This window comes from Panulirus ornatus, chromosome 1 (genome assembly GCF_036320965.1).
Source record: "Panulirus ornatus isolate Po-2019 chromosome 1, ASM3632096v1, whole genome shotgun sequence".
Lineage (NCBI taxonomy): Eukaryota > Metazoa > Arthropoda > Malacostraca > Decapoda > Palinuridae > Panulirus > Panulirus ornatus.
In genome coordinates this window covers 36,352,103-36,373,529 of record NC_092224.1, presented here as the reverse complement: position 1 = coordinate 36,373,529, position 21,427 = coordinate 36,352,103, and the positions used below count along the sequence as shown (strand labels likewise).

Below are 21,427 nucleotides of genomic sequence, written 5' to 3'. Positions count from 1 at the left end.
CACACACACACACACACACACACACATATATATATATATATATATATATATATATATATATATATATATATATATATATATATATATATATAGATATGAATTTTTTATTTGTATTTCATCAGCTTTGATTGTTATGCATTTTATGACCAAGAGATTAGCCTGTTAAACTCCTTTGGATCTCAGGGACTGCACCAAGATGCATGTGACTGCGTGTTGTCTGAGGGGGTGTTTTGTAGCCTCATCCTGACTCTGTCTCTCATACTCCTTCTCTTCAGTAAAGTCACCTGAGCCAGCATATGTCATTTTCTCACGCCATGTCCACCTCTTGACCCCTTAAGGGCAGGTAGGTTGAAATTTTGGAGACCCTCTGTTGCCAAATTCATTAGTTGAGGGAGCATTGTGACCATGTGAGGAGATGCCAGGGTGCTCTCTGGTGTGTAACTAGCTGGTGCTGTTGTGGTGTCACATCCTTAGATTTGTGTGGCAGAGGAGACAGACTTATGCCATATCAAAATTTGGGTTGTAATAGCCAGGGACACACCAGCTGGCTGTGTAGCAGTGTGAGTAGGGTGTGCCATTGGGTAGCCAGAAGAAGCCAGGGGCAAATGTAATCTTGGATCTGCATCACTACTAACACATTGAGCCCAACACGTACATAATCACAGCACATTCAAAGTTATCATTTAGCAAAGAGTGTTTATAGGAGATTAAAGTGATTGTATGATAAATTACAAAAGATATGAATTATTAATGTAAATTTTATCATGTACACCTTTTCTTGCTATCACAGCAGGGTGGTGCATGCAGAATCTTTCCAAAATATTTCAGGTGCTGATCATCTCAACACTTTGAAGTACTGAAGACCTACCAGCATAGCTTGAAACATTCACTAAGAAGTCTGCATGTTTGTTTGGCTGTCTTTTAAGTAAAGCAAGTGCAACTTGCTTGACCATGGAAATAGAATGTGTGAAGAGATAAGGGTTGCCTTAGCACGTATACACAATGGGAAAGTAGAAATAAGAAAGCATGAAAAGACAGACAAGTTGAAATAAGGGGAAACACTAAAGACAGAGAAATAGGATGTATGAATGAAGTAATTAGTCCAAGAAAAATTCTTTGACTGTATTTCATTCTTGCATCATTTTAATAAGATATATTAATTGTACCAAAAAAAATATTGTTCATATAAACAACAGTCTTACTACTCAAGCTCTTAGGGATGCATGTGTAATTTTTTGCTTGACCAGATCAATAGACACAAGTTTTGATGTAAGTAAAATGTGTATCCATGATTTTCATGTTAATTGATTTAGATTTGTATGTTTACTTTGAATTAATAGTAAAGTTGAAGATGCATCTTGAAACAAATTATTGAATTTACATGCTCACTGAGGAAGGGAGAAACTTACCTTAGATAGCACATAAAGTCAAGCAAGAGAAAATACCCCTGGCTTACCCCTTGCCATTCAACTTGGGCACCTCACACTTTTGGACTTAACTCTTTGTTTAGATCATTACATAATGCTGCTGACACCTTGGGAATGTACTTAACCTCTCACCTGTTGTTGGGAGTGACATTGACTGCTAGGTTTATTTTGGACCTCATGCTGTGTATTATTACTTATGGCTCTAGTAAGGGAGCATTGCGCTAGAGCCACTACTTGTACTGGAGTAGAATTTGTGAAGTCCCTCAACTGACTTGCTATACTTTTTCCTAATTTTTAGTAGCTTTTTTCATGTTCTATAAGATGTTGCATTATGATTTGGTTGATGGACTGCCATAAAATAATCCAGCCAATTTGGGTTTAGCAAAATGTACTCCTTAATTACGGAGAGCCACTATTAGTATGTTGCGTATATATCATCATAGTCGTAGATGATTTTTTCTGTGTTGTTGACTTGAATGTGTGCTATGCTCTGGATTTATCCTGCACACGCATTTAGCACGGTTTATGCTTGGGGATTTTGGAGATAAGTTTGAATGTGTTTTAATTGTTTAACTTTCCTGTGCCCTCTCTGTGTATTCTGCATTAAGATTAATAGGGATTAATTCTATCATTTAAAGCAACATATGAGGATTAAGAGCTTCTTAGACAACTAATCGGTCACTGATTAACCCTGGGTGGTAGATAGTCAACTAAACTCATGACTGAGACATGGACTTTCAGACTTGCTACTCACTGCCCCACGGTACCACTTGACTACATCATACTAAATCTCCCACTGTTCCACCAGACTACATCACACGAAATCTTTAGTTTTGCAAAACTGTTTCACAAATTTGTTATCAGTGTTGCTTGATTAAGGATTTGAAATTGATTGACCTAGTTACAACACACCAGTATGGATTAGTAGGAACCATGGTATCCTTCTAAATCACTCTGGAAGTTTGATGGCTAGATCATGACAGTTGGGATTACAAGCATATTCTGGTAAGTCACAGTTGTTCTAAGGAACTTTCCAAGTTTTTTAGTTATTTATATAGATTAAATATTTGATTGACTGGATTGGCTACGTCCAGTTTTTGCAAATATTGCATTCAACCGAGAAAATGTTGAATGATTGGTAGATGAGGAGTCCCATGAAGATCCCCACTGTACATCTGCAGCTGTTTGTTACCAGAAGAGCTTCCAAATCTGATGTGATGGGGAAACAGGATGGTCAGTATATTGATGGCCACTTTTGTGGCTGTCATAACATTTCCTGCACATGGAGTTTAAAATTTACCCACTTCTTGAAAAAACTATGCATAGCCATTTCAAACCAGGCAGTAATGTTTAGAAATTAGAATGCATCTATAACTTTTAATCAAAAACCTTAATGGTCAGGATTAAATACTAAACTCATATTATCTAAGCAGTCATAATTACAAAGAATGCTAGAAAGAGAAGAGTCATTTCATAAGAAGTTTGAGATATTTATGCCTGGATATCAGACTTTGTGTTTGTTGAGGTGCTCAAATCTGTGGTTTTTTTGCAGCGGTGTATATTATGACCCCTTCCTAGCAGCGCAGGCAGCAACTGCAACTCCCCTTCAGGTGAACCCGGTAAGTAATGTACAGTGTACATTTTGTCACTTTTCAGCAGTCACATTACTTTAGACAGCTGTTGTGAACACTGCTCAGCCTCAGGTTTTTAACATAACACCAAATGGAGTAATTGTTGTAAATAGGGAGTAGTACAGAAGTGTTTCAAAATAGATCAGAAGTGGTGTGCCATTGACATAACCTCGTAGTGACAAGGGAAGTACTAAGTGTTTTTCCGATATGTTTGACTAACTCACGTGAATGTTCCATAGGATCCTTTTACTGCTGGCCACACAGCCCCTCCTTCTGTATGAGCTTTGCTAAGTAACACATGATTTCCAGTTCAGTCTCCCTGAGTTTAATTTTATTCCATCCCCTTGATGCTCTTTTAGTGAAGTTGTAGTTTTTAAGACTTGCTGTTTGTGAGGATCCTTAGGCCATTTACCTAGAAAGTTTAAATTTGTAGTATTGTTATACCTTTGCCAATAATAGGTAGCCACACTCAAAGTACATCCCTAAACATATTCTGTGAATTTTTTTCAATCACTTTCTTTGTGGTAATAGATTTGTTACAGCCAATTAGCATCATGAAGGCTAAAGAAAAAACTCATGTTTGGGATCCTGAGTGTAGCTCTTGTGTTTGATTGTACTAAACACAAATTGCACAGTAATGTCATGGAATGTTGTAGTTATTTCTTTCATCACCCATATTATGGATATGGAGAATGGAAAGGCAGTCCAGTTGATATTATATTACAAAAGTTTGTTCAGATTATTATGGCAGTTATCCACAAAGTATGACTAAAATGGAGCTGCTTTTCCTGCCATTGTGTTGCATTAGCATTTTATGGTAGACCATTGAAAGGGAGTGGCCAAAAGCATGTGATGCCTGCTTACCTCACAGCCTGGCTGAGCCAACCAACAATTAGTCTGTGCCTGAGTTCAGCTGTCCTCACCATGCATGCTCTTATATCTTTCCTCTATGCTTGCTTCTTCCTCTAGGATAACCTACTGCCTTGCCACAAATCCGGACTTCAAACCCTCTGTAGATATTAGCACTGGCAATGCACTAGCTTGACACTGAGGACAAAGCTTAAGTCCGGATTTTTGTTCACAGGCTGCATGAATGTGAATTTCCTTTTTTATCACCATGGAGTATCCCTAGAGTAAAACCTTTACAGATTAGCCTGCTTGAAATGTAATGCATGGAAATACCATAGCACCAAAGTAGACACCTGGTCATAGGCATCATCAGGAGCTGTGTGTAAACATGGAGAAAAACCAGCGTTGTTAAGGTAAAGGTTATAGAATAAGTTGTGCATATTTGTTGAATTAAGTGTGACTACATCATTCACGTATCATGCAGGTTATTTTTTTTTTTTTTCAAGTTGCACAAAAATGTATTATATCCAATGCTTGTTAACAGTACACCTTGCCAGTCCCTTGTCTTTCTAATGTTTTAACTGTCTCTTATATATGATTTAATTTCAGTATGGCAACACTAGTGCATTTGTCCATTACCTTCTAACTTGTGTTTCCTGCTACTATAATCAGGTTAATCCCTTTGTGTCAGTGTAGTATTGTTCCTCTTGGTGGTACACAGTAGCTGCAAGTAACCTTGAAGTTCCTTCCAACTATTTTACAGTACCCAGTGACTTTGTAAATAAATAGTAGCAGTAGACATTTGGTGCTTGAATATGTGCCTTGCTCATTGACTTTCACTTTCCCTTTTGTCATGCACTTTTTCTTCTGAAATGCTTTTCACACCAGTAGCTTGAGTTCATACTACTTGCATCCCAATTTGTTTCGTTTTAGTTGATTAACAAAGTTGCCCCGCCATTATATGATTTTACCTGTACTCTATAGTTTGCAAGATCTTCTTTTGACACTATACTTTACTGAATGACCCACAGTGCAACATAATTAGTATTTTTTTTATTTGCCATTTATGCAGATGACATTCTTTGGCCAGTTTATCTTTTCTTAAGATTGGAAAGTTTAAGAATTTGAAGAATATGATAGTAACCATGTGTCTTGTATATTATTGTACTGGGTAAAGTATAATTGTTGCATGTTATAACAAAATCTGTGTAGCACAGTTTCATATTCTTTATACAATACTTGAAAAATTCATATCCAACGTACTGAAAGACAAAGATTATAGATATTTTATACCTGTAAATTACATGATTAGTTATTAGATGGCCACTTCAGATTGTACTAAAGCAGGGTGATGGTGTTGTACTGTGGAAAACTATATTCTTAAGTTGCGTCTTGATGTAAGGGCTGTCCTTGCTGGCGGTGGCGTAGTGTTGCATTATGTTGCTTGCGCTGGCTGTGTGTTGTGCATGAATAAGGAGCCACCCCCTTTCATTACAGCAAGCAGCTGCAGCCGCAGCAGCAGCGGTGGGCCAGCCTGCTGCTGCCGTTGGTGCGGTCAACCCCGCCGCCATGGGGGCGTCTGCCGCTCAGCTCCTTAAAACACCAACACTTTCTGTCTCAACGGCCCAACAGGCAGGATATGCAGCAGCAGCAAATGCCTACACAGCTGCCGCAGCACGTGCTTATGGAGTGGCTGCGGCAGCCGCTCAACCTGCAGCCGTGGCCGCCTACCCTACCATCGCAGCCGGGTGAGTTGTACTCAAATCAACAATTGTGAGGTCTGTACAGCAGTGTCCAGATGAACTGCTGTTGCAGACTTCACCTTTTGTGAAATGCTCAACATATCATGCATAAGTTAAAAGTTGATATTTCTACATCAGATACTGTGATATAAATTTTCTATCTGTAGGTGACACCTTGCTTAGAAATATTATTGAGATTTTAAGTTTCCAAACCAACAGAGTTGAATGGTGTGTGATGAAGTAAAATTTAAAGTTTATTTTGGCTATTCAGTAGAGACCCAAGTGTTATGGAGCAAGTGAAAATTGCTGTTTTTCATTATATATTGTCTACTGAATCGGTGACATTGTAGGGGTTTGTATGTATCTTCATGCTTTTATTTGTTTGTGTTTGTCTGTTCATACTAGGGAGTATATATGTTTGGGTTTGTGTTCCTTTTTGCTTGTGTTTATGCGAGTTTGTATGTATTTGTATTGGAGTGCATACATGACTGGTGTGTCCATGTGTAAGATGTGTGGATGTTGCATGTGTTTTTGTACAGATGGTTGTGTATATGATTGGTTACATTGTGTTTTGACTGTAAGTATGAACATCTGGATTATATGTGTGTGTCATTAATTACTTGTTTGTGTATGTATCTGTAAGCTTGTATGTGGATGTGTGTTTTTATATAACTGTTTAATTGCTATCACCTTTTTGTTCCTACAGGAAGTAAGCAATAGTCATACTCTTCCACCTTTCAAAAAGTACTATGATATATTGGTCCAGCCTTGTTGTAAAACATATCAGTATTTCTCAATAACATTCTCTTACTGAATTCATGTCATCTTTTATTCAGCAACAAAAGAATATATTTCCTTTCTTGACACATCATGCATCCCTTCTCATGGTTTCCTTTTTAAGTTTCCATGTATGCTCTCAGATAATCTCATCATAGTTTATTACTTTTAATTTAATTGCCCTCATAGTTGCATATTTTTGCAATTATTTCACATGTTTCTGTGCTTCTTTACTTTAAGTAGGGGGTTTCACAGATACATTATATTCTAGTTAAGGTCTCAAATACATGGTGCATATTTTGTAATATATCTCCATTCCTGAATCTGAATGCTGTTCTTATACTCACTGGTAATTATTAAATTGCTGAAACCTTTTCCCCAAAATATGTCAGATGATAACATTTTGTACTGATATCTTAGATATTTCTCCGTTATAAATCTTATAAGCTTTTCCCCCCAGTTAACCTACAGTTTTACTGAGGTTTCCCTGATCTCCCCATTCCTATTATGTGATTAAACTTCATATCCAATGATAATTCCAAAATGCTAAAGACTTTAGATCCTCCTGCAGGGTTAAATCTTTCTTTTTCATCCATTTCTGCCATCAGTTTTGTATCATGTTTGAACACATTAATATGTGATCTTATTCCCTGTTAAGTCCTTTACATAAATTAAGAACATGGTGTTCAAAGACAGGCCCTTGTGGCACTCCACCTTTTGACTTTCATTGACAGTGAATAGCATTTCTTTCCTATAAATATCTCATGGCCTAATTTTTCTATATAGATATGTCCTGATCCATCTTTCCCATTTTCTCATTTTTGCTGATAACGTGTCATGCAGCACCATATCAGTTGGTTTTGAAATATCTAGTTAATTATAATCCATCCATCCCCTCTCTTGTGTAATGTCTTGGTAGTGCTCATAGAAATTTTTGTGGCTGACAACCTTTTATATCTTTAATATCAATATCCAAATTGCCCCTATCATTCAGCTGTTGAAGTGATTTAGATGTTTTTATATTTTTTCCAAGTTGTTTTATCTATCACTGGTGTATAGTTGAGAGGATAGTTTCTATCTCTATGTACTTGAACAGGCATCAGTTGTATAGATAGATGGCTAGATAGATAGATAGATTTTAACAATGTATGCATTGGTATACAAAAAGATTGAGCCCCACAAACTTTTCCATTGATGAATTAAAGTAGGACAAGAGTAATGAACTAATTGCAAATACAAAGTGAATTAATTTTTTTTAAAGACTGCAGTGCAAATGACAACACAGTGTTTCATGAAAAATTGAACCAAATTCCACCTAAAAAGAAAAGCAGATATTTCAAAAGCTAGAAGTCATTAGATGAAAAAAAAAAAAAAAAAAAAAGATGAAAGCAGCAGTAAGCAAAGAAAGTAGTATGAATTTTAAAGAGAAATGCTGACAAAGAAGTAATGGAATCTTATTGAAGGGAACAGAGGAGAAGTGAAGAGAAAGTAGTAAATAAAACAGACCAAAACTGAAAAGTATTATGCTCATAAGTGAAAAAAGATGAAGCCTTTAAAATCATTGAAGAAAATGAAAATGACCTTCAGATGATATACAAGATGTTAGTTTGCAGTATGAGTCGGTATTCATCAAAGTACGCAAAGAGAAGTTAGAAAATTAAATGTTTAATCAGTGCGATGAAAATGCCTTTACTGACTTTGAGTTATTAGTATTCAACCTATGTAGGGAAATAGAACATCCCAAGAAAAACATGGCTCCAGGCCCAGATGGCATACCACCCATTTCCTCAAAATGGCAAAGATGACAAGAGCCAAACTGATGATGTTACTGATGAGATCAAGTGTGGAAAAAAAGAAAATAGATATTCACAAAGTGGCATAGATGTACAGTTCAGAAAGGGGGATCCAAGCTTGTACTGAAACAGTATAGACTGGTTAGGTTGACATCATGATAATATAGCTATATGGAAGATTGGTGAAGAAACATTAGAACACATGGTTAATGATAATTATATGAATGAAGGCCATCTTGGTTTTATACCTGGTGAAAGTTGACTAGCTCAGCTACCAGCCAGTTACAAAGGCATTTACAAAATGGATGAAATTGTTGAAGTAGAATGGATACTGTTTTTCTCATGTTTGTTAAGGGATTTTATGAAGTACACTAGGATTCTTTTAGAAAAAATATGAGAATAAAACAGAAAGGTAAGCTAGGAAAATAGATCAAGGAATTTCTAGCAGACAGAAAATTCTCAGAATTAGCAAATGAAACCATGTTAATGAAGATGTTTTATTAGTTGTACCACATGGAACAGTACTACATTTATTGCTGTTCATGATAATGATGTATATGGGGTGTGAAATAAAGGAAAATACAGTTAGATGCTGTATGGATGACATCAGAGTCAGATGGAAGCAAAATAACATACAAAAAGATTTGTATGTAATGTAGTTCATAAGTAGACTGAAGAGAACCTTATGGAATTTAAGGAAGGTAGATTTGAATGGAAGAGGGTGGATATGATAGAAATTAAATGCACATAAAACAAAATGTGGTGTGAAATTGGTTGATTATGAAAGCTATGACGGCAAGAGGGAGATGTGGCACGGAGTATAGTATGAGATAGTTGCAAAGGTTTGGACATATGGGCGAGGATGAGTGAATAGAGACTAACAAAGAGGATGTACGTGTCAAAGTGGAGGGAGCAAGGTTGAGAGGGGGGAGCTGAAAGGGCAATGGAAGGATGGAGTGAAATAGGCTTTTTGTTACTGGGACCTGAACATTTATTAGTGTGGGAGGCATGCATGGAATAGGAATTGGAGTACTGTGGTATACATGAGGAGCTGTGCTATTACTGGGCTGAACTGGGGTACGTAAAGATGTTGAGAAAATCACGTAATGTTATGTGGGGCATAACTGGATTTGGGTAGGTTGGGCTTTGGTTTTGATTCATTAAACGGGACAGCAGGAGGGGGATGCAAGCAAAAGAGGCCATTGTTTTTCAGCTACTGGTGCTGCCTTACTACTGCAGAAATTGCAAACAAGTATGAAAAAAGAGGTGACTAAATAAACCAGTATGATAGTGATGCCCTAAAAAGGACCAACACACAGTGAGACAAGATGACTGAAGACATGGTTAATGCAGATAGCATACATGAGTTTAAGAAGTTGTATTGTTGTAGAGAATGTTCAAGAGACAGGGTTCTATGAATGTAAAACTCCCTCCTGTATAGTAGATATAGGTAATTGAATAGTTGATCACTAAAACAGATGTCAAGAGATCTAGGCATCATTGTAAATGAGAGCAGTAATTTTGAGAATGCATTGACAAAGTAATACTAATGAGCTAAGTAATTATTGTTTTATGACAAGAATATTCACTGCTAGAAACAGAGAACTGTTGATAAAACTGTTTAGTGTAAAGAAGAATTTTGAATACTGTTGCTTTTATAGGCTTTAACCAAACAAGCAGAAGTGAAAAAGTTAGGGAGAATTTAGAACATTAATTGGACACATTAGATAGATGTAGTCAGTAGCCTCTGGAAACGGTGTGCTAAAGTTGCCCTTTGCTAGTGTCTCATTAAGGGTGAAGTATTAAAGGCTTAGAGCACCTTAGTTCACTAGTTATGGAGACCATTTTGTCATGGCCACTGCCTTGAAGGAGTTCCAGGAACCAGAGTTAGATAGATAGATAGATAGAAAGACTTTACAAGTTAAATAAAAGAAATAGAGCTTCAGTTTGGTGTGAAACATGAAAAGAAATGGAACTATATAACCTTAAAAGAAGAAAATAAAGAAATTTGATAATATACACATGGAAGCATAAGGACGGCCAGAAAACAAGATGTTCTAAACCAAAAAGCTTCGCATACAGGAAGAAACAGTGCTTACAACTATACCTGGAAATCAGTTGCAAAGATGCAAAAAAAAATACGAGTGCTATGCAAGAAAAATGTAGTGATTGATCTGTGCTCTATACAGTGAGGTGAGAAACATGGCCTGAGTGAGCCTCAAAGTCTTTACATGATTGCAGTCTTAGAAAATTATTGGATCAAGCAAGAATTGATAACTAGTGTTAGGCTGCTGCAGCAGAAGACAGCAGCATAATCATGCATCAACCTCAAGCTAGCAGTTACTGATGGATGTTTTTCCAATATTGAAATCATCATAATCATCCCTGTGCACTACCATTAATCACTTAATCATCTAACAGTTTGTACCAGTTATAAGTGTCTGCTATCTTTTGTTATCCTTCTCATTGTGTATGCTCTTCAACTTTTCATTTTCAGCTGGTGTGTTTCTTTTAGATATACTCTCCATATGATTAATGCTGTTAGATTATCCTTGAAAGTGTCTGATTCTTCTGATACCACAGTTACAGTATTATCCCACTCTTTGATCTCTTACTCCTCCACCCCAAAGGTAATTTTTGTTTTTCCCAGAGTCTGGTTTTAAACTCGATTATTGAATCTCATCTCAGTCTGCCCGTTTCCTCTCTGCTTCTGTATTATCAGATCAAATTTCTCCATAGTCTGTCCATGATTTGCACCATTTTGTTGGGCATCTTGCCTTACAATATTCCAAACTCCCTTCACTGTTATCCACTTCCTTTCCATCCTCTTACCTGAAGCCTTGCAGTTACCTCGTATTCTAGCTGCATTTGTTACTTGCAATTCCTATGTCCATTTCCTACTTATTTAATTTTCTTAGTTTATCTTGTTCTTTGCTGTGGATCTTTTGTTCCCCATCGTCATCAATCATTTCCATGAAATTTTTGGCATCCAGTGTGTTTGTTTACATCCATGAGGTACTTCATCAAATCCCTACAGCCATACACACTGCTCTTATACAAGGTTGAATCTGTGTTCATGTAGATCCAAATTATGATCTACCAAATGAGTATTGCTGTAACATTCCTGAAATATATTTGTTATGATTGTCACTAACTACCTTCCATGGGTCAGCCACAGTAGAGAGGTGGACACACTTGCCCAGTTAGGTGTAGAGAGAGAGGGGGGGGGAGAGAGAGAGAGAGAGAGGGGGGGGAGAGAGAGAGAGAGAGAGAGAGAGAGAGAGAGAGAGAGAGAGAGAGAGAGAGAGAGAGAGAGAGAATATGTAATTACCTATGAGTACAGTACAGGGAAGAGGCTCTACACACTAGTTTCTTATCTCTCAAACTTTCTCTCCTGTCATACAGTTTTTTTAAGTGTTTGTCTACTGTCTTGATTCACAACTTCTTTACTTAGTACTTTTCATTCACCCATTTTTGTACATTATTCGTGAAAACACTTCTGAACATCTTTTCCAGCAATTTCTTAGTTAGTTTCTTGTAATGGACTCTTCTTGCTCTATATTTGCTTTTGACAAAGAACTGTTCCATTGCTTCATTAAATGTGCTGCATCATTCCTCCTCAACTTCAGAATTGTTTCCTTGTTCTTGCCCCTAGTTTTCTTACATATTCTTTTATCCTCAAGTAAAAAGCACTGTGCTTGCAGTTTACTTGTTTTCCCTAGGAAACCTTAATTTGCTCCCACATTTCTTCTTGCTTTGATTGTGCTGTTGAGTTCATTCTCAGAGCCTCTCAGCTTCTCAAAAATCTGCAGATAAATGTTGACACACCCCCCTCCTTTTTTTTTTTTTTTTGCTAATTTTCTAACTTATTCTTTCAATTTTATCATCTTTCCCCTTTGAGTTACTATAATTTTTATGAACTTCATGATAGAGATTATGGAGGTTGTAGCAGCTTTATATCTCATCCCTCTTTTAATCGCCACATCATGCCGTCACCTCCCCAAATTCTTTGTTCTTTCCCATTATGGTTTGTGAAAAAGTTTAGCCTAGCGTTTTGAATATCATGTTATATTTCACATAACTTACAGCAAACTGTTTTCTACTTCAGTTAGAGACAAAAGTCCCTAATTTTACTCACAGATTAAGCAGACGAAGAATGGCCTCAGTTTCATACTTTGGTAGTTAATGTATAAAGCAACGAAATCAGAGCTTCCCTGTCCACCAACCTTTCCATGGTTTCCCCTGACTGATTCGTATTCCCTGAATCAGCCCACTGACTGCACATCACCCCCTGCATATTTCCAGATCACTCTATCCCATGCATGCCTTACTCCCATCTGCATTTTCAGGCCCCTTTCACTCAAAGTATCTTCTACCCCATCCTTCCATCTACTTCTTAATTCCCCTTTCTTTTGTTTCCTCCATGACCAACATGTATACATGTCTAGTCAGCTTGTCTTCACTCATCCTCTCCATATATCCAGACCATTTCAGCACACCTTTGTCAGCGAATACTTTTCTTACTGCAAGGCTTTTCTTGCCATATCATTTTTTATTTGATCAGCCCACCTCAGACTACATAATGTCTTCTTAACATTTTATTTGTAACATGCCCACCCTCACCCATACTTTTTATTGTATAGGGCTCATGCTTTTCATCCATACAACACTATCAAAATCACTGTCCCATCACATGTGCCCATCTTTGTCCTCACATGAGTCTCCACTTTCTCACAGTCCTCAAGGTATCCAGGACCTTAGTCCTCCCTTATCCAACCTCTTGCTACTTCAGCTCCCATGGATCCATTCATTGCCATATCCACTCCATACAAACTCACACTTCAACCAATCTATCTTTCCATCGCTAAACTTAGTAGCTTTACTTTTATTCACATTAGCTTGCAACTTTCTCCTTTCACACACTTTCCCAAACTCAAAACTCAGCTTCTGCATTTCACACCTGAATCTGCCATCAAAACATTATCATCAACAATCAGCAACTGATTCACCTTTGAAACCCCCCACTCTCACCCTCCCAACAGACTTCAAGCCTACTTCTTTCTCCAAGACCCTCACATTCACCTCACTCACCATTTCCTCTGTAAACAGGTTAAACAGCCATGGTGACATCTTACACTCCTAATATAGACCCACCATCACCTGAACCCTTCTCCTACACATGCCTTATTATCTTAATAGAAACTCTTTGCTGCTTCTTGTAGCTTTCTTTCTGCATCGTATTTTCACAACGAAGCATTTCTCATCCTTATCATATGCTTTTTCCAGACCCTTAAATGCTGCACACAGGCAGATCCTTCCCTGCATATCGTAGAAGGCGACAAAAAGGGGTGGGAGTGAGGGGCTGGAAATTCTCCCCTCCTGTTTTTACTTTTCCAAAACAGGGAACTGAGAAGTGGGCCAAGTGAGGAATTTTCATCTAAGGCTCGGTCCTCTGTTCTTGACGTTATCCCTGGGGATAGGAGAGAAAGAATACTTCCCACATATTCCCTGGGTGTTGTAGAAGGCGACTAAAAGGGGAGGTAGTAGGGGGCTGGAAATCTTCCCTTCCCGTTTTTAATTTTCCAAAAGAAGGAACAGAGAAGGGGGCCAAGTGAGGGTATTCCCTCTTAGGTACAGTCTTCTGTTCTTAACGCTACCTTGCTGATGCGGGAAATGGCGAGTATATATGATATATAATATATAAAGATATATGTATATATATATATTATAAACCATGGAAAGGTCTGTGAGGCCTGGATGTGGATAGGGAGCTGTGGTTTCGGTGCATTACACATGACAGCTAGAGACTGAGTGTGAGCGAATGTGGCCTTTTTTGTCTTTTTTCCTGGTGCCGGGAATGGATGAAGGCAAGCTAGTATATGTACATGTGTATATATGTGTATGTCTGTGTATGTATATGTTGTATATGTGTATGTAATGTATGGGCATTCTGTATATATATGTGTATGTGAATGGATGGGCCGTTCTTCATCTGTTTCCTGGCACTACCTCACTGACACAGGAAGCTGTGATTAAGTATAATAAATGAATAATGAATATATACATATAGCATTAATGAGATTGCCTTGATAAGGGCTTCAGGCTTCGGTTGCCTGTGCCATCTCAGTTAACATAAAAAAAAATTTAAGGTTGTGCTGTCAAGCCAGTTGATGAATGGAATGATGAGAACTTTCTTTTTGAAAGAGAGAAGACTGATGACGAAAATGTTAACTGTACACATAGGAAATAAAATTTATTGCTGCTGAATTGTATGGTCACCAACCAGACTTTTGGAAATAAATAAACTAAATAGGTAGACTAGAGAAGGGTTAGATAGTTGTAATGAGAGAGTTGATAAGAGATATGGATATTTCAGATGAAGATGGTAAAGGAATGATTGATGGTCAGTGGAAGATTATGATTGATGGTCAGTGGAAGATTATGATTATTATTATTATTATTATTATTATTATTATTATTATTATTATTGTTATTATTATCCCTGGGGATAGGGGAGAAAGAATACTTCCCACGTATTCCCTGCGTGTCGTAGAAGGCGACTAAAAGGGGAGGGAGCGGGGGGCTGGAAATCCTCCCCTCTCGTTTTTTTTTTAGTTTTCCAAAAGAAGGAACAGAGAATTGGGCCAGGTGAGGGTATTCCCTCAAGGCCCAGTCCTCTGTTCTTAACGCTACCTCGCTAATGCGGGAAATGGCAAATAGTTTGAAAGAAAGATTATTATTATTATTGTTATTATTATTATTTTTTTTTTGAATGGAAGTGGCACATGATAAGAACTTTCTTTTTGAAAGAGAGAAGACAGATGACAAAAATTTTAACTGTACACATAGGAAATAAAATTTATTGTTGCTGAATTGTATGGTCACCAACCAGACTATTGGAAATAAATAAACTAAATAGGTAGACTAGAGAAGGGATAGATAGTTGTAGTGAGAGAGTTGATAAGAGATATGGATAATCCAGATGATGATGGTAAAGGAATGATTGATGGTCAGTGGAAGATCATAATTATTATTATTATTATTATTATTATTATTATTATTATTTTATTATTTTTTTTATAATGGAAGTGGCACATGATGAGACTTTGGTCTCATATGATGAATCAGTTTAATGATTAAAGTGAAAGAAGTGCTTTTGTTAGTGTGGAGGCCCATGTTTGGTTCTCACACACAGAACACGTGTTGGGATGTGTGTGATGTTTTAGAAGAGTAATTATGAATGAGAATTAGTTCTGTTGATTTTTTGTTTGTAGTCTCGTCCTTCATCAAGTTTGATAAAAGTTTAGTGTTCAGTATTGAACCACATATTCCAAGTGCAGTTTGACTAGGGCACTGTGAATAGCAGATGTTTGCATTGGTTTGCTCAGTTTATTATTTCTTAAGTATATATTATCTCTTCAGTGTATACAGTGAGTTGAATACATTGGCAACAGTTTTTTGTATCTTGGTTACATTTGGACTGTCATTGATGTAAAGCATAATTCTGCCATTTGCTGTATGTAATTTTTACTGAAAACTTTATATTGTGGTATTGCTTGTGCTGCTAGTAAATTACTTTGCAATGCTTCTTCACGGTTTTGTTACTGCAGTGACTTATGCCTTTTCGAAGAGTACATAAACTATTACAGTACTTTTAGTTTACACTTCAGTTAGAGGTAGTAGTCAAAAAATTTAATGTTGGGCAGCAAATGGCAGTGATTTAGATACATTTTTTGATCCTGAAGATATAAGCCATTTGAGTTTTATAAGTTGGATGAAAAAGGTGGCTTTCCTTGGCAAAGATACCTCTTAAAAGTGAGGATTGCTCTTGCCGAATTCTTAAAGGTGCATTTGATCCTCAGGGTGATTGTCCAGAAATAGACTCCTCTTTGGAGGAAGACCTCAATTGGTGAAGTAGGCTTTGGCTTTTGGAATGACATATTCAAAATATCATATTTTCATCAACATTGTCATTAGCCAGACCATCAGATTTTACTCACAAAGTTTAGCAACAAGGGGGTGGAAATAACTTTTGATTTATAAGGGCATATGGACTAATATGCAAATATAAGCTTGCACTGAAATTCCCCCAAAGTGTGGGATAGGGTTAGACTGTTCTATTGTAGATGTTCATGTCTTCATCTTTACATAGGTCCTATTTGATAGTTTTCCCACATGAGTGCAGTCTCACCTGTATTGTAATTTTATTGGGATGACAGGCTTTAATGATACTCTTAAATTTGTCCTTGAAACTGGTAGTTTCTTGATCAGCATCAGTAGCCTTTCCATGCATGGCACTGAAGTGGAGGGCATAACAGTGTTTTTGTCAGAAGTTTGTATTACCTAATCTACCCACCTGAGGCTTCAAAGAACTTCTTTTTAATACTAAGTCTAAAGGTGACAAGATTTGACAAATCAGTTTAGTATGTAGACTGATTAAGTAAAAAGCCTTCTTATAAGTGTGAAAGTTCTTGTTTCAGGAATGGATGTGATTGATGTTTGGAGGCTTTTTGTGTGTATCCATCCAATTAAATTGGGAATGGGTAATGGTATTAGATAGAAAGATATTACATAATGCCACAGTGGAAATAACTACAAGTTACTCTATCGACAAAGAAGAAAAAATGGCAAAGCAAGGGATGATTATTTGTGAATTGATTCATATTTGATATTGTAATGAATGGATGTAGTTTTTTCATGAAAGTGAAAAGCATTTGATAAGGAAAGCTACAGAATTTTGTTGAAGTACCAAAACTCGGCATAACAGTGAACTAGGAGATTGTATTAGGAGGTTCTGACAAACAGAAAACTCAGTCAAAATGATGGCAAATGGAACTCTCTCTGATGAAGAATATAATTTTTTCTGTTATGCCACAAGGAACAGTAGTAGATATAATACTCTGTGTATGTAGTGCTGGTATCAGCCATAAATGGCATCTGTTAAGCAGACGACTCTAAAGTTATTAGAATTGTAGAAACAAAAGATAGAGTAAAAATGTGTACGGTATATAATGTTAAGCAGACGACTCTAAAGTTATTAGAATTGTAGAAACAAAAGATAGAGTAAAAATGTGTACGGTATATAATTAGGGAACATTAAACACTGGAATTCATTGAACAAATAATTTGTGAATAGATTAATGGTCTTAGGCCCCCCAAACAAAAAAGTGATTGAAAGTGGAAAAAAATTTAAAATCAAAAGAAGTGTACATGATACAATCAAGTATGAAGATCACAATGAAAAAAAAATCTTACAAGCAGGTTAGGTGTTTAGTGCTGTGGTAATGAAAATTTGCATCACAAGAGGACAAAGGTGGGGATGAAAACATATTTATGATAAACAAGCCAGATGACTGTTGTGTTGTATGGTCACCTAAATATAAGGTGAAATTAACAGATTGGAGAGAATTCAGAAACAATTTTTACATGTAGAACTGAGGAAATGAAACACATTAACCTTCATGAGAGATAGAAAATGCTTGAACTGTATATGATCTGGAAAGAAGAGAAAGATATGCTGTGTGGCATAATGATTAATATATATAAACATATTTATGGAATTAAAGAAACAAATCTATCAGGTCTTTTTTTTTGGGGGGGGGATATATCATTAAAGATCAGAAAAAGAAAAATTCTAAGAGCCCAGGCAGAAAGACGGGGATGCCCTTTTAATGTTTTGCCCAGTGAAATGAAAAATCTGCAATAAACAGATTCTGAAATTAAGAAAATATTTCTCTATGAGTACCAGCAATGAGATGTGCTCACTGCTAAAGTTGATTGAAGGTCTTTGTTAATGTTCTTCTCCAAGACATATCTGGCTTTGTTTTCCACAGCGTTGCTCTAATTTTCATCGGGGCCTGCAGTCTTAGAGTCTTAACTACTTTTCATGTTTGAGTTAGAAGGTTTCAGTGCTCACTTCTGATGAATTCCTTAACATATTTCCTAGAAGGCCTCTTGTTATTTTGTATTCTTTTTTTTTTTTTTTTTTGTACATTTCTACGTGATGTTATTCTAATTAACCTGTTTATTCCACTTTGAGCTGTTTTTCATTCTGAAATGTATAATATTTGTTGCTGTATTTGCAATGCATACATTATCATGTACCTCTCTCCTTCTTTCAAGGCTGTATAGTTTAATTTCTTTTAGTTCATCATGGTCATTCATACTTTTCATTCTCTCAGTTTTACTTGTTTAGTTTTTAATTCTCTAAAGTTTATTTCATATTGTTTGGTGGATTTCCATGCAACACAGCAGTATTCAGTTTTGCTTCCTGTTTACAAACTAAATATTTTCATCCCTGGCTTTCTATTTTTCATAATGTTGAAGAGTAAACAGATGACTAGAAACAGTTAAGGATGAATTTAGAATTGGCAGGTGTGAAATTTGAGCTACAGCAGAAAATAACAGTGCAGAACACCCTCTGATATCCTTATGAATATCAGTATGAAATGCACCTTTACCCCACTATGCACAGGCCAAATATGCACAGTTTCACTCTTGCTTATTTTACTTTTGACACCAGTTTCAGATAAAACAAATTGGGTTTCAAGTATGCATGATAAGTGCCAGGACAGTTGGAGCATGTTGCCTTAGCCTAGCCCACAATCAGAATCTAAGAAAGACATCTCGGTACTGGGTGCTACATTTGTTTCTTAGCTTTAAATATTCCCTTCCTTTAACTTTTCTTCAATGTCAGATTTACAACTGCATTCTGAGAATTAATTGACACTTTATGTAGAATGAATAGAATCGTTTCAGTAATACAGATCTTAAAAAAAGAATCTGATATTGCTATGATTATGATGATCTGAGCTAATACCAAAGAAGTATAAACCCAGTCAGTAGACATCACATATATTTAAAGCCTTTGAAAGAATAATAGAAAAAATTCATTGGATCCCTTGATCATCAATGATTTTGTAAATGAAGGTTATGATGGACCTGTGCCTGGTAAACGTTGACATAACTTTTAGTTGACCATGATTGCGTATGTGAAACTTGAATGCAAGAAAAGGGAATGAACTGTTTTCCTTGACTCTGCTAGACCATTTGACAAAATAAACTACATAATTCTGTTAAAAGTAATGAAATGAAGTATTGAAGGTAAGCTAAGTTAGTGGATCAAAGTTTCCAACTACTGCAAATTCAGGTACAGGCACAACACCGATTTTCAGGCACTCTTGGTTCCAAATCCTTGTCGGATTAACCATTTTGCCAGACCAACCATGGTCATGTAATAATAATGATAATTCATCAACACACCTCTAACCCACTAATTATACATCTCCCATGTGTCTCAAGTATGCCATGGACTGCAAGAAATTTGAATTAAACAAATATTAGATGTTTGAGCACCCTAAGATGGTAAGTCTGTCCTTAGATTGTTTGAATCCAGTGGTACATCTAGGGTATGGTAGGTAGGGCAGGTTCCCTGGGCACCACTTGAAGGGGAACGCCAGTGGCATAATGGCGTCCTGGATCCAGACAATGATTTGGATCTTAAAGATTTAGATTTCTTGACCATGAAAACATATCTTTGGCATTTGGAATCACATTGATTTTATTAGTTTAATAGTTATTCACATTCTTATCCCTGGGGATAGGGGAGAAAGAATACTTCCCAAGTATTCCCTGCGTGTCGTAGAAGGTGACTAAAAGGGGAGGGAGCAGGGGGCTGGAAATCCTCCCCTCTTGTTTTTTTGTTTTTTTTAATTTTCCAAAAGAAGGAACAGAGAAGGGGGCCAGGTGAGGATATTCCCTCAGAGGCCCAGTCCTCTGTTCTTAACGCTACCTTGCTAACACGGGAAATGGCGAATAGTTTGAAAGAAAAAAAGAAAGTTATTCACAAAAATGTATATTTCCTTAATGGCATCCTAGATCCAGACAATGATTCAGATAATTCCCAAAATCTAATCAATTGGTCCTTGTGTCATTTCTGACTTTCCCTGAAATTTTAAGCAAAATTTGTTCATAACTTTCATTGAAAGTTGCTCAGAGACAAACAGACTAACACCGGTAAAAACATAATCTCCTTGGCCAAGGTAATAAAAATGAAAAATATTGGTGTCATATGTTTGGACAGGGGCACAGTTTCAATGTTTGCCATAGGCGCTATTTCCCATAGATATGCCGCTGTTTGAATCTTGTGGGGTCTTCTTCTTCTGTTGTTAGTGTTTTCCTTGATGTGCACCGCCAGAATGATGCAGTTTCGTCTGCATTATACACCTGCTCAGGACTGAGGTGCTCGTCAGTTACGAGTAGCTGAGTGAGTGTGTTAGCAGTTTTGATGTAAGAGATCAAGTATTAGTTATGGATGATTTAAATGCAAAGGTGAATAATGTCGCAGTTTAGGGTATTATTGGGAGGCATAGGGTATGCATTGTTATGGATGGGAATAGTGAACAGCTTGTAGAGTTGTGTGCTAAGAAAGGACTGGTATGTGAGTATGAGAGATGGTTAGTGGGCATCATTGGATTACACATTGATTAATAGGTATGTGAAAGAGAGACTTTTGGATGTAAATGTACTGAGAGGGGCAGCTGGTGGGATGTCTGATCAATGTCTTGAGAAGGAAAAGGGTGAAGATTTGTAGGGGTTTTTGTAGAAGAGGAGACAGTGTCAGTGAGAATGGTGGTGAGAGTAAGTGATCTTGGAAAAGAGACTTTTGCAGAGAAATACCAGGAGAGATTGAGTGTAGAATGGCAGAAGTTGAGAGTAAGTAAAGCAAGGGGAATTGATGAGGAATGAGGGATATTTAGAGAAGCAGTGCAGGCATGAGCAGGAGGTGCTTGTGGCATGCAAAAAAAAGATGGGAGGTGGGCAGATTAGAATGGGTAGCGAGTGGTGGGATGAGGAAGTAAAGTTGCTGGGGAAAGAGGAAGGAGAGGTGTTTGAGCTGTGATTTTAGGAAAGAAGTGCAGATGATTGGGAAATGTAGAAGAGAAAGTGGCAAAGAGGGCAAGAGGAAGGTGCAGGGGTTGAAATAGAGGGCAAATGAGAGCTTTGGTGAGCATGTATCAGTTAACATTAGGGAGAGTACTATTTTTGGAAGGAGGTAAATATTTTGCAAAAAAACAAGAGAACAAATAGAAACATCGGTGAAGGGGGCAAAAGAGGAATTGGTAACAGGTAGTGGTGAAGTGAGGAAATGCCGTGAGTATTTTGAAGTACTGTTGAATGAGTTTGATGATAAAATGGCAGGTGTAGGG

General features: G+C 37.0%; 1 protein-coding gene across 15 annotated transcripts in view; it reads left to right on the top strand.

Moving 5' to 3' along the window:
• The window catches only part of LOC139748626 (RNA binding protein fox-1 homolog 1-like), a 354,628-nt gene that overhangs the window by 319,848 nt on the left and 13,353 nt on the right, over positions 1-21,427 (top strand). For 11 of the 15 annotated variants that reach the window (XM_071661925.1, XM_071661935.1, XM_071661954.1 and 8 more), the window contains 2 exons: positions 2,980-3,046; positions 5,405-5,655. In XM_071661925.1, the coding sequence (XP_071518026.1) occupies positions 2,980-3,046; positions 5,405-5,655 (318 nt within the window). The remainder of the gene's footprint in view (positions 1-2,979; positions 3,047-5,404; positions 5,656-21,427) is intronic. The other 4 variants (XM_071661945.1, XM_071661917.1, XM_071661911.1 and 1 more) reach the window with 1 other exon arrangement.